The sequence below is a fragment of the Lathyrus oleraceus genome, chromosome 7 (assembly GCF_024323335.1).
Source record: "Lathyrus oleraceus cultivar Zhongwan6 chromosome 7, CAAS_Psat_ZW6_1.0, whole genome shotgun sequence".
Lineage (NCBI taxonomy): Eukaryota > Viridiplantae > Streptophyta > Magnoliopsida > Fabales > Fabaceae > Lathyrus > Lathyrus oleraceus.
This window is the reverse complement of record NC_066585.1, coordinates 155,503,102-155,516,681: the sequence shown is the minus strand read 5'-3', so window position 1 is coordinate 155,516,681 and position 13,580 is coordinate 155,503,102. Positions and strand designations below refer to the sequence as shown.

The following is a 13,580-nucleotide window of genomic DNA, read 5'->3' as shown; positions in this document are numbered from 1 at the left end:
CCGTTTTCACTCCTTTTTCGCTCCTTTTCCCGATTCAAGCTCCGATTATTATAAAAACCTGAAAACATAAGAAAACAAAGAAATAACAAAGCAAAACAACAATAAAAGCTAAGAATGCATGCGAAATCGGAGTCAGAAATACGGTGAATTTTAGTGTGATCACTTCTACCTACAACCCGGTAGTTGTAAGTCCTATCTTTGTGGTTTTCTACCTACAAATCGGTAGTTGTAAAATCCCACTTTCATCCCCTTGGTGGAGTTAACCCTGTGTGCTCATCTTATCGATGACTGGTTACTTTTCCGTGGTTTTCTGCCTACTAACTGGTAGATGTAATCCCCTCTTTGCAGTTATCAGTATCCAGTTTACGGTATTGATATTCTTTTCCCCTCTGGATACTTGCCTTGATCAAGCAGTATTGTCCCCAGTGGGTCTTCCCCTTTCTTTTGGGTATTTGCTCCGAGTCAGCAATTTTATCCTCTTTTGATTGGTCAGCTTTTGCATACCTAGTCCTGGTACCCTGATGCCTTTCTTTTCGGTCGTTTATCCATCTAACAACCTACAACCCGGTTATGGATAATCTGCCATGCGAGTATATTATCTATGTTTTGATGGCTATAGATAATATGCCTCATGCACTCTCTGGTCAGTCTTTTGATTGTTTTCTCCAGCAGAGTAAGATTCGTATTCCTTGCGGAATCGAATATCCACCCTTTAACAAGTTTGCTTTCGCTCTCTTCAGGATGATTTCGGTCGTTTTATCCATCTAACAACCTACAACCCGGTTATGGATAATCTTCCATGCGAGTCTATTATCTACGTTTTGACGGCTATAGGTAATATATCTCATGCGCTCTTGGGTCGAAGTCGTCCTCCCCAGTCGAGTAAGGTTCGTATTCCTTATGGAATCGAATGTCCATCCTTTAACAAGACTGCTTTTCTAGCCCTCTTCAGGATGTTGAGTGTTTTTGAACACAAACCAATTCACGTTTTGGTCGGTCACCTGTTTTCTGCCTACAACCCAGCATCCTTGGTGTTCCTTCCTGTCTACTCTCTGTCATGACCTTGATCCCCAGTGATTTTCCTCCTCTCCGTTGGTGTCGATAAACGTCGAGTTTTTCCCCATCATCCATTGATGATTTGGTTGTGTTCGCTCTCCCTAGAAGAGTCCTCCTCTCTGTTGGTGTCGATAAATGTCGAGTTTTTCCTATGCGTCCGTTGGCGTATAGTTGATATCTTTCCCCACAGGGTCTTCCCCTGTTGAACCTCCTCTCCGTTGGTGTCGATAAACGTCGAGTTTTTCCTAGTCGTCCGATGATGTCTAGTTGCTTATTCCCTACAGATCATTTGGTAATACCATATGATTCCCCTCAGAGTTTTCTCCTCTCCGTTGGTGTCGATAAACGTCGAGTTTTTCCTATTCGTCCTATGACGTCTAGTTGTACCCTTCCCCAAGTGGATTTACCTCCCCGTTGGTTTCGATAAACGTTGTGTTTTTCTCATTCGTCCGATGACGTCTGATTGTATACCCTATTCCCAGTCATTCATTAATGTCTGGTTGATTTCCCAGCCAGAATCCCCAATAGGCGTCCTATTTGGTGTCCGGTTGTGGTCTCCCTTTCGTCCTATGACGTCTGGCTGAGTTTTCTCCTTCTCCGTTGGTGTCGATAAACGTTGAGTCTCCCTTTCGTCCTATGACGTCTGGCTGAGTTTTCTCCTTCTCCGTTGGTGTCGATAAACGTTGAGTCTCCCTTTCGTCCTATGACGTCTGGTTGAGTTTTCTCCTTCTCCGTTGGTGTCGATAAACGTTGAGTCTCCCTTTCGTCCTATGACGTCTGGTTGAGTTTTCTCCTTCTCCGTTGGTGTCGATAAACGTTGAGTCTCCCTTTCGTCCGCTGGCGTCTGGTTGAGTTTTCTCCTTCTCCGTTGGTGTCGATAAACGTTGAGTCTCCCTTTCGTCCTATGACGTCTGGCTGAGTTTTCTCCTTCTCCGTTGGTGTCGATAAACGTTGAGTCTCCCTTTCGTCCTATGACGTCTGGTTGAGTTTTCTCCTTCTCCGTTGGTGTCGATAAACGTCGAGCTTCTCCCTTTCGTCCTATGACGTCTGGTCGAGTCTTCCCATTCATCCTATGATGTCTGGTTACCTCTCCGTTGGTCTTGGTAAACGTTGAGTCTTTCCCATTTCGTCCGCTGGCGTATGGTTGTATCACTATCCTTCCAGTCATTCATTAGTGATTGGTTACCTCTCCGTTGGTCTTGGTAAACGTTGAGTTTTTCCCATTACGTCCACTGACGTATGGTTGTATCCTTTCCTGGTTATCCCCAGTAGAGTTGAGTTACCTCTCCGTTGGTTTTGGTAAACGTTGAGTGTTTCCTAGTTGTCCGTTGGCATCTAGTTGAGATTTCTGTTCCCATTCATCGTGTGCTGATGTCTGGATGTGATTGTGCCTTTGAAAGAAGAAAACAAAAATTTCCCGGTAGTGTGCAAATTTCTACGGTACTTGGTATTCAATCCCTGTTTACCCTGAAAGTCTGACAGCCGTTGCTCTCATTCATTCGGGTTCCCAGTTGATTGAATAGGGGCAGCTGTAGCACCTCAAATTTGCACCCTACCTTTTGTACATTCATTTCATATTAGGTCATTAACATAACATGGTCCACTGCATAACATTGCATTGTCCATTTGCCCAAGTGCAAGCCCACTGACAAATTAGGTTAAACTGGTCAGGAGAATCAGTCAAACAAGCAAGCATGTGCTATTTTCATTGGAACAAAGCCCTGGGATTGATTTATCAAGCTCATATGGTCTAAGGATCATTGTGAAGTGATTTGGACAAATATTGGAGGCTCAAAGCTCATCAGTCAAGCTGGATTTCAGCTGGAACCATAGAAAGTCAATTGTGGTCAACTGTGGTCAACTGGGCCTGATTTTATGGATTGGAAGGTGTGAGATGGTTTGAAAGGCCTCATTCATGTCCATATAAGTCTCATTTGACATACCAAAGACCAAGGTTGAAGATTTGGGGGTCAGATCAGAAGTTTCCAAAAATAGCAGGTGACCTGTAATTTTAGCTGCCCAAAATGGAAACTTTTTCTCCTCAAAATAACTTCATCATACAAGCTTCAAATGGAATTTTGTCCAACATAAAAGTTGAAGATCTTGATCTCACCATTCCAAAAAGTCCAAGAACTTGAAATTCCCATGTGTGGTTAGCAAGATATGGTCAAATCATTTTCAGAAAATGCCCGAAATCAAAGTGCCATAACCTGCACTTGGAGTGGCCAAATTGGATGGTTTTTCTTTGAGCAAACCACATTTGATGTGTACTTTCATAATCCATCACCACATTTTGCCAAAAGCATTCACACAAAAAGGCCATTTTTCAAGTGCACTAATTAAAACCCAAGGGCAAAATGGTCCAATTTGAGAAATATTTGGAATTTTGAAATGGGACTTTTTTCTACACATCACATATATCATTTGTGACTTGTTTGAACCAAGTTTGGACAGAAAAATCAGCTGCATTAACCAAGGGCATTTTGGCCAAAAGTGGTGAAATTGCACATTAACACTAATTCTCCATTTTTGCTTAATCTTAATTAATTTGGATTAGGGAGAGGTATAAATAGATAATTGCAACTGTAATCATTAACCACTAATCATTTTTCAAGATCCAAACAGAAAAACTCAAAAATTCTCTCACTTTTTCTCCATTGTTCATAAACTTTTTTTCTCAATTCATCAATATTTCACCATTGTTCTTGCAAATTCTTGTGTGAATCTTCATGTGTAGGTAATTGGCAAGAACTGTTTGCATCAATTGGAGCTCAAATCCATCAAAAACTCCAACTGTCCAAGCTTGCTCAACCATGGCAAATCAAGAATTCGAGCGCCTGGAGTGTTGCTGAGCTACCAAAGCTGTACCAATCATCTTCCTAATCAACATACTTCTGCTGTTTTCGCGAATCGGATCGAAAGGAGCACAAATTCATCGGCTGCACTTCACTAAGGTTGGAATTCGACTCTAACGATTTTCAAAATTGAGATATGATATGTGTAGATCGTTGATTGTAGAATGTAGTGCAACTTGTAGAATTAGAATCCATTAAGATTTGAAGGAGAAACCGCGATTTGAACTTTTGGTATCAAACCTTCTTTCGCTCGATCCGTCCAGCACAGTAATCTTTAGGAAATTTCGTTTGCATATTGTTAATCTACACTGAAAGACGAAGAGATCCGTATATCACTCGTTAATTTTCGTGAAAAAAACTTCGTGACCGTTGCTGCCGTTGAAGAAGCACATAAGCGCGAGGAAGAAGGAATAAATTTCTGGAAAATTACTGTGTTCAATCCGTTTCCAGCCGTGGCACTTTTCAAATTATGTTTCCCACCAAATACTATCCAATGAGACGCTGCCAACAAATAAAACGCTACAGTGCGTTTTTGGCATGGCTGCATGTATTTACGAAACTGCCATTAACTTATTAATTAATTCGTATAACCTTAAATAAATATCTCAATAAATATTACAAAACTTAAAAAATTCATAAAAAATTCAATATTAGTCCAAATTAGGTGGGATTTTTTTTGTTAGTTTCCAAATTTTATCTACTTTGTTTTAGGCATAGTAGTGTAAGTTGTGCCTGGTAAAATTTTTGAATGGTATATTGATCTTTGACATGTGTGACATAATTGTATGTTTTACCATTTTAATCACCAAATGCTCATACATTATCCAAAATTAATGAAATTTCACATGATGATTCTTGACACATTTCTGGAGATTTTGGTATATCATTTGTGATTTTTGGACCTCTGGATTGGTAGATATGATTTATTCTTTTTGAGTGTGACAATATGTGTCACATTATGATATGCTGAGTTCATGAATTATTTTTCCATGCTTCCCCTAGGCCTATGGCCCTGATTTTTTGCATGAGATGACATGTATATCTTAACTTTCAACATGAATTTTTGTGGATTTAATTGGTCCCTTTTCTAATTGATTTGGATTTTGGATTTCTGTTTAGCATCTTTGGGTTGTTTCTTGTGTAACAAACTTTACATGTGTTGTTGAATGCTCATACTATATCATATGAATGTGAAATTTGATGGAGTGATTCATAACATGTTTAGGTGTAGTTTGGCTTTGGTCCCATCAATTTCTTAATTGTTTTCACTGTTTGGCATGTGATTGAAGTTAATGCTCATTTTGTTACCATGTGTTGGCTTGCATAATTGTGTCTGGATTTCTTGATTTTCATTGACCTAATTTCTTTTGTCCAATTGAGCTAAAAATTGACATGCTATACCTTGAATGTGTCCTGTTCAGGTGTGAATTTTTGTGGAATTAATTGAATGGTTTTGGTATGCTTTTGAGTGAGATAGTTCTGTTTGGTCAATTGAAGTTGTAAATTGCATGATTGATGTTAAATGGTGCATAAAATGAATATGGTGAATGATATGAGCATGGGATCAATTGCATTTGCTTTTGAATTGTTTTAATGTGATTTTGGGTGAATATTACTTGCTGTTTAGAATTTTTTATCACTTTTGGACCCTAGGCTTGGCCTAGTGGTCTAGTTTCTCACATTTGGTTTGGATTTTCAGGTTAAAAGTGCAAAAGGCTTAAGGAGAGAAATGGAAATTGAAAATTGAATTTGTTTGATGTTGTCCACTAACATGTCTTTGTTTTGTAGGGATTGATGCTTGAGCTTGAGCTTATAGCTTGCACTTGTGTGCATTAACTTGTGTTACTTTGTACAGATTAACTGATTAACAATTTGCTGTTTACTGTTGGTTTGTCTGAGTACTGATGATACTTGATTGATTTCAGGTACATTTAGTCGCTTACAGTTCTTTAAGAACTTGCTTGCTGCTGCTTGGTTTTTAAACCATTTGAGGTAGGACTTCTATTCTTCATGTAGTCTGGAAGACCTGGCCTGTTACTTGGCCAGGCACCTGTCTGAAGTCCTCCTTAAGAGGCGATGTTTGTGATTGTTTACTTTTGTGCCAAGCAGGTAAAGACCTCTATGAGGCAATTGGCGGAATCCAAGGGATATGCAATCTATCCCCCGCTATTCTGTTGAGTCGTCCCTCTGCTCACACCACTGTGTCGATGCATTGGGACACAAACCCAAGATCTTGTACAATGTACAGTTGTGTCAGAGTCTTGAGCGTAGAAGGGTTCCCACATTCTGAACCCACGCTCCTTTGTCTGAAGCTCTCCCTGACCAGGGATAAGAGCTGTGAAGTCTCATCTTCACTCACCTTTCATCAGCTTCACCTTAGCCCCTCAATGGCAAGGTTAAGAGCTAACCTTACCCCGATACAGAGGCTTGTTTGTTGAGGTTGATATGACCCCTCGACTAAAGCCTAGCCTTGATGTTTGAGCCCCTTGTTGGTGTGTTTATTTCATGCTGTATATGTTTGTGTGGTGTGATTGTATCCCCTAGGTTTGCTAGACTCCGCGTAGTCTCGTTTGCATGTCAATTAAGGTAGCACGGTTCCTTCATATAGGACTTCCTTTCTTGCTTGAGCTTTCCTAAAACACAAACAAACATTATCCCCTCTTAAGGATACGTCAACTCCTTCTACTACAGGTGAGTAAGTCTCCAAAGGTCGAGCATCCGGTAGATTGCGTAGTGACGTTGTCCACTAAAAAAACACAAACCAACAGGAATAGTTTAGCTGAACTACGGAAACTCTGATTCTCATGACCAGATGAGATACGTAGGCACGAGATGCGATGTCTTGTCGAGTTGACTAACAACTAACACCAATTCTTTTCTCTCGCCCTCGTTGCGATTGAGACCTTCCCTTTCTCTTGCCTTGGTTGCAATCGAGACCCTTCTTCTTGTTGTGTGCTTGGAAGCTGATGTAAGTCCATCGAGTGGCGTTCGGGTTCCAGTGTGTGTTTTGGTTCGGATGCTGATGTAAGCCCAGTGAGTGGCATTCAGGCTCCACGTTTGCCTCTTTGTGTGTGTTTGGTTCGGATGCTGATGTAAGTCCAGTGATTGGCATTCAGGCTCCACGTTTGCCTTTGCCTATGTTTGTTTGTGTGCGTGTTAGCCGAGCTACGGATGCTCTGATTCTCCTTCGTCCAAAGGAGATACGTATGCATAGGATGCGACATCCTAGCGAGCATGTGTCGTTTCCCCTGTCCGAACTACTTTGACTCTGATGTCTATGCTTGATAGACTAAGTAGGCCCAGGACGCGATGTCCTGCCGAGTCAGTCTTGTTTGTTTCTTGTGTCTCTTTCAGCCTGTATAGATGTTTATGTGAGCAGTGTTTTAGCAACCATTTTCCTTCCTTTTGTGCGTGGATCCCGTCGAGTACGACGGATGCGTAGGGGTGCTAATACCTTCCCTTCGCATAACCGACTCCCGATCCCATTCTCTTTGGTCGCGAGACCATGCTTTTTCCAGGTTTACTCTGAGCGTTTCCTTTCCCTCTTTTGGGATAAATAACGCACGGTGGCGGCTCTGTTGTTCTTGTTTTCCCGCCGGTTTTTCGCGTAATGCGACATTTAGCCAACATGATTCTTAATATCATTGTGTGTAGTATTGGGCCTGATCAACCTAATATTATGTGAATGGTAGGTAGGATCATGGTTGAGTGACCACGAGGACTCCGAAGTGTGGGTTGAACTTGTGCTTTGAGGATGGGCTCAAGCCAAGAGTTAGAGAGTAAGCAGAACTAGATGGCCCAGTTGAAGTTTCAGAGGAGTTGTGATTTGGGTATTATGGAATTGAAGAGTAGTGTATCATTCAAGCGATTCTGCGACGTTAATGGAGTTGAGAAGTTAAGGAATTCTATCGGATGAGTTTGTCAGAATTTTGAGGAATAAGTGAATTTGCTAGTGGAATGAGATACACTCACTGATATGGAATAAGTATTGTGAGTAACTCCGTATGGTGAAGGAGAAAGGATGGTTATGTTGCACATATCCCATAAGGTCTGGAAGTGAGGTAGTGTATCAGTGTTTTAGTTTCTAAGGCCACTAAAACATTTTGGAAGAACGAGAGTACTTCATGGAATATATATTTGTAATGGTACCTTGCAAGTGGTTAAGGACTTAAGGGATAAGGACGTTCAGTTTTGTTGGGATCCTAAGGTAGTGGTGAAGTCTAAGGAGAGACTCGAGGACATGGCTGCCTATTCCAAGTGAAACATGTATGGACCAAATGGAGGTTAGAAGATAAACCAAGTATGTTCAGTCTTAGAAGGGAGATCGAGTTTGGAATAGCTCAGCAGTGGTTCAGTGTTAGTAAGAGACCATTAGGGAATGTTGAGTTACCTAAGGATCAACTATAAGAGTTTGCGTGGAGGGGGAGAATGCACATTATATAGTAATGGAAGCTCCAATGAGTTTTGGTTGTATGAGATCTGGTTGAGGATAGGAGCAAATAAGTTGGATTTAAGGAATTCTAGTAGAATGGTTTTGTAATCGGAATTGAGAGAATTACCATAGGAAGACAAGTGAACACATAGTGTGGAAGCAGTGTGAATGTTACAATACAACCGTTGTAATGGGGTACATTTTAGATTGAGGCACAATGGGACCATTAAGATTCATTAAGACGAAGTTATGGGCTTGTAGTTGATGATTGTTCGCATCGAGGATTTCTAGAGTATGTAGTGGAGTGGAGGAAGTTAAACCTTGGTATTAAGAGAAGTATGTGATAGCAGCATTATGGTCACAAGTAAGTGTAATGGATTTCTTGTCTTGAGATGTATGTAAAGTAACATACATTTTGTTGAGTAGTGATTCTTGTATTCTAAGAAGTTGAGTTGATGATAGACAAGCCAAGATGGAGCATGTGGACTAAGTGTAGGATGTGGAATATTTTATGTTGCAAGAGCTTATTGGAAGATAATGAGGGTTGTCCGTAGCAAGTCATCTAGACAAGTAACCCCAGTATGATGAAGGGTGTAGTAGGTATTGGTTTAGAATAAAATTCCAGTCACAAGTGTGTGGCAATGATAAGATTCATATTAAGTGCATTTTATTGAATTGCAAGAGTAATAGTGGCTTATTGGAAGTCTGGTTGTTATTTATCTTCTTGAGAAGTGTTTGGTTAATTGGTCACGGAGTATAAACATTCACACCGTGTTGGAGCTAAGGGTGTCTTAAATGTCATAAGTGTACCGTTGTGGATGTACAAATTGAGGATGGAGTTACAAGTCACCACAAGTCAAATTGGTAGTTTTGAAATTGGGATTTCTGAAGGTATAGTGTGTAGTTGGTCATCTATAGGGATATCATAGAAGTCATATGTTTGGGGAACCAACCTAGTGAACCATATTCGGTGTGAGTAACTCTTGGGTGTATCACTATTACAGATAATGAGGACCCTAAGGAGTGAGGTTGGAAGACACTTACTAAGTGGTGATCTGGAAGGGATTAGTTCAGTGTATTGTATGCGTTAGTAAAGTGTAAATTGATTAGTCGGGATATGGCATTCAATAATTTCTTGGATTCATGGCTTCAGATGAGGACCCCCAGGAGAGTAGTATTTTTGTGTACGATGATACTCTACCCTATTGGAAGGATTCACGAGTTATACTTCCAAGAAGGAACGAGGATAAGATATTCCTAAAGTTAAACATCTAACTCAGATTGTATATTAGTAAGAGCATGAGCTAAGATCATGGAAGATGGGACATGACGATTGAGATGAATGATTTTGGATACGAAGTGAAATGTTATGTCTAGATGTGTGTAAAATATTGTGTGTGACTCTATGAGGTGTATGGACACTCATAGTTACACTCTAGATTGCTTAAGTTCCTTAGAAGTGGTGTCTTGTTGATGATTTAAAGTTCCTTGAGTGTTTGATGCTTATCTGTTTTGTTGTTGAAGTTATGGAGGTTAATCACATGATTTCATAACAATATATGTTTTAGTATGGATTGGTAGGGTTGAAATTGGAAAAAGGGGTGGTTAAAAGATGAATTTTTGAAGAACCAATTGATTGGATGGATTTTGCTTTGTATTTTGTGAGTACGAAGTTCCAACCAATCAATTGGTTTAGTGAAATTTTTGAGAGAAATTCACTAATGGGGTTCGAATCCGAGACCTCCTTGGAATGGTATAAGACTTACCACTAGGTCAATGATTTTGTTGTTGAATACTTATGCAATGAATAAATGTTAATCTAAATCTTGATTAAGATAGATTAATGAATTAATCGAGGGTTATAACTCCGTCTTGGACATGGACGGATGCGTTAGAAAGATAACGTAAAGGGCTATTATTATTGTTCCATGTTATAAAATATTATGTGATTTATAAATACTATGAATTATGTTATGATGAAAGTTAAATATTGTTGTTATGTTGAAGGTGAAATAACATGATTAAAAACTCTATAGAGATGAGTGAGGAAACCTAGGAGAATAACTTGATTAATAACTTAGAAAGATAATCTAGGCTATGGAAATGAGTATACGGTGATGCTTGGACGCAACGGTACCTAGGTGTGTATCGTGGACAAGTATTCACTTGGTAAGTGAACCAATATGCATTGTATGGAACATGTGTGATTTATGAGAATGGATCATGTTATGATGCCATGAGAATTGATATGATGTCATGAGAATCGTTTGATATTTTTGGTGAGGAACATTTGTTCCAAAAGTCCTATTTTTGGTGAGGAGCATTGCTCCGAAAGCCCTATTGGTTATTGAGAATTAATCACGTATTTGAAATTATTTGGGATTGTGTACATACCATTTCAAGGGCTTCGGTAAAGCGGTAAGTGGGGATGTGGCACCAATGATTCACGCCTCAATTGGGTTTGAGTCCCAACCATGACAGACATCGGGGAAAGGTGGGCACCAAAGTGGGTTCGAGTCCCATATGGTGAAAAATACTCAACGTGGGTTCGAGTCCCATACGAGTGATGGCTCTTAGAAGCGGGTTCGAGTCCCATATGGTGAAAAATACTCAACATGGGTTCGAGTACCATACGAGTGATGGCTCTTAGAAGTGGGTTCGAGCCCCATATGGTGAAAAATATTCAACGTGGGTTCGAGTCCCATACGAGTGATGGTTCTTAAAAAGTGGGTTCGAGTCTCATACGAGTGATGATTCTTAAAAGTGGGTTTGATTCCCATAGGGGAACCTGATATCCACTATGAAAGTTGAATCATACGGACATGCGTGAACCAAGCCTTGGCCTAGACGTAGGTCCGGTTGGGGATCAATGTTGCGTGAATTCAAATAGTGATTTATTGAGTTATGTGATTTCAAGTGACATGTTTCCATACATTGCATTTATCCCTCTGTTACTCAAGTCCTAGTTATAAGGTGCGAGTGATGCGCAAATAACGGAAGGTGAATACTTGAGTTGGAATCGAGTAGGAACCCTGTAGAGCCGAGTGGACCCATAGGATAGGAGAACTCACTGAGATTATTATCTCATCCCATTATTGTTGTTATTTTTCAGGTAATCCTCGCAAGTTGAACCTAAGAGAAGCTGTTTATGGATGTTTCAAGGGATGCTATTTATCATGATCTTCCGCTGTGGAGTTGTGTGCAATGAAGATATTGCACATAGTCCTTAGATTTTTTATTGTTTAGCCACTATTGTATAACATGTTCCATCGATGTTTTAGTTTGGACATGTATATATATTGTTGTCATTAGGCACTTATGTTGGATCAGTACCAATTATTAACACTTGTATGATATTATTCTAGATATATATTATACGGGTTGTTACAATCATCATCATCAACCTATAGTTGGAGCAAGAATACACAAACCCTAAGTTTTCTCCAAGGTTAAACTACCTAGGAACTCACCTTGAATCAAGAAGATGGTGAAGATGATGAAGAATATGAGATGATGATTATGATATGGTGAAGATGATGAATGTTTCCATGGCTTTTCTCTTCTTCTTCCTTCCTTCCTCTTCTTCTCTTCTTCTCTTCTTTCTCTTTCCCATGTTTTCCTTTTATTTTCTTCTTCCTGATAATTTATCTTTTTCCTTTCTTTCTTATCCACACAAATATATATACATAATATATAAATATAATGTAGTATTATGCAATGATACAAAATATTCTCAAGTGATATTCTTATCTTTTAGTCCCAATTGACCAATTATTAATGTTACCAAAATATCCCCTAATGTACTTATTAATATTGGCTTGTCTCTTTTATTAATAATTAATCTCTTCATAGTTCACTAGTTACTCTATTGGTCCTAACTGATAACATTTAGAGCACATAGGAGCTCTAATTGTTCCACTTGACAAGAGATAGAGTACATATGAACTCAATTAGTCTCAACTGATATCTAATTGAGCATTTAAGGGAATATGAGATATTACATATTTGTTATACACAACTCTATCTTTTTTTCTATTTTTTTTAAATATCGATATTAGTATTTATAATTTATCAATTTTTGTTAGGATTTATAGTAACAATACTATAATTATATTCTAGATGCTTCTACATAAAACTTGTCATTTTATTTTTTATTAAATATAATTTTTCACAATAACTTTTACTTAACTCTATTATACTTGTATATAAATACATCATTCTTCACTACTTCTTTTCATATTATTTTTCCTATGTTACACTCTCTTTCTTTCTCAAAAGAAAACATGGTAACAAGTGTAGATCATGATCAAAATTCTGGTTCCATGGGGGAAAGTCAATTATGGGGTGATCTCATAAATATAGATAACATTGGTGGGAGTAGCAAAAGAAACTTAGATATGAATTCATTGAATCGGAATGAAGTAATTAATGAAGGAGGAGTAGTTCTTGTGAATGGAAAACCAAATCGAGGTAGGCTTGTGATTAAAATTAGAAAAAATATTTAAAATGGAAAAGGTAAAGGTGGAAAATATCGTGATTCTCATCATGAAATGCACATATGGAGTAAGAGAGAAAGGAGAAAGAAAATAAGGAACATGGTTGCTAGCCTTCATGCTTTGCTTCCAGATTTTCCCTCTAAGGTAAATTCATGTCCATCTTCATTTATAATTAGGGTAAAACTTTAGTGTCACAATCAATTATTTTCTAAATTAGATGCTTAATTTTTTTTCCAGGTTGATAAGTCAACCATTGTGGATGCAGCAGTGAAAGAAATAAAAAATTTACAACAGATTCTTGAAAATCTAGAATTAGATCTATGTCCCCATTTGTGAGTGAGTCTTCATCTGTGATGAACTCACAATTGAATTCATATGAATAAACGGAAACTATCATAATTGATCAAAGATCCTATAGTTATAATAATAAATTTCCTATTAGTGTAATTGAAACTTCAAATACGTTATCGCTATATGCACCTCCACTGAAACAAGTAGCTTTTCAAACTTGGTCTTCCCATACAATCTTTCTAGGTGTTCCTCTTCCTCTTCCTCTAATGGTCCGACTTCTCTCTATTTGATCTACTCCCCTCACCATAGATTGCAGAGTTGAAATCGAAAAATAAATAGCATTCGGATGGCCGCCTATAGACTATAATATGATTAATAACATATATTATTTAGGTGGGAGATTGTTGGAATATTTTATATTTAAATATTCTTTAATTATTATTACCGATA

The 13,580-nt window shown here is 38.6% G+C and overlaps 1 protein-coding gene across 1 annotated transcript; it reads left to right on the top strand.

The window, feature by feature from the left end:
* The first annotated feature begins 12,626 nt into the window (after positions 1-12,626).
* On the top strand, positions 12,627-13,175 carry LOC127102551 (transcription factor bHLH95-like). Its single transcript, XM_051039907.1, has 3 exons — positions 12,627-12,813; positions 12,859-12,983; positions 13,077-13,175. The coding sequence occupies exons 1-3, from the start codon at positions 12,627-12,629 to the stop codon at positions 13,173-13,175; spliced, it is 411 nt and encodes a 136-aa protein (XP_050895864.1).
* Positions 13,176-13,580: the final 405 nt, after the last annotated feature.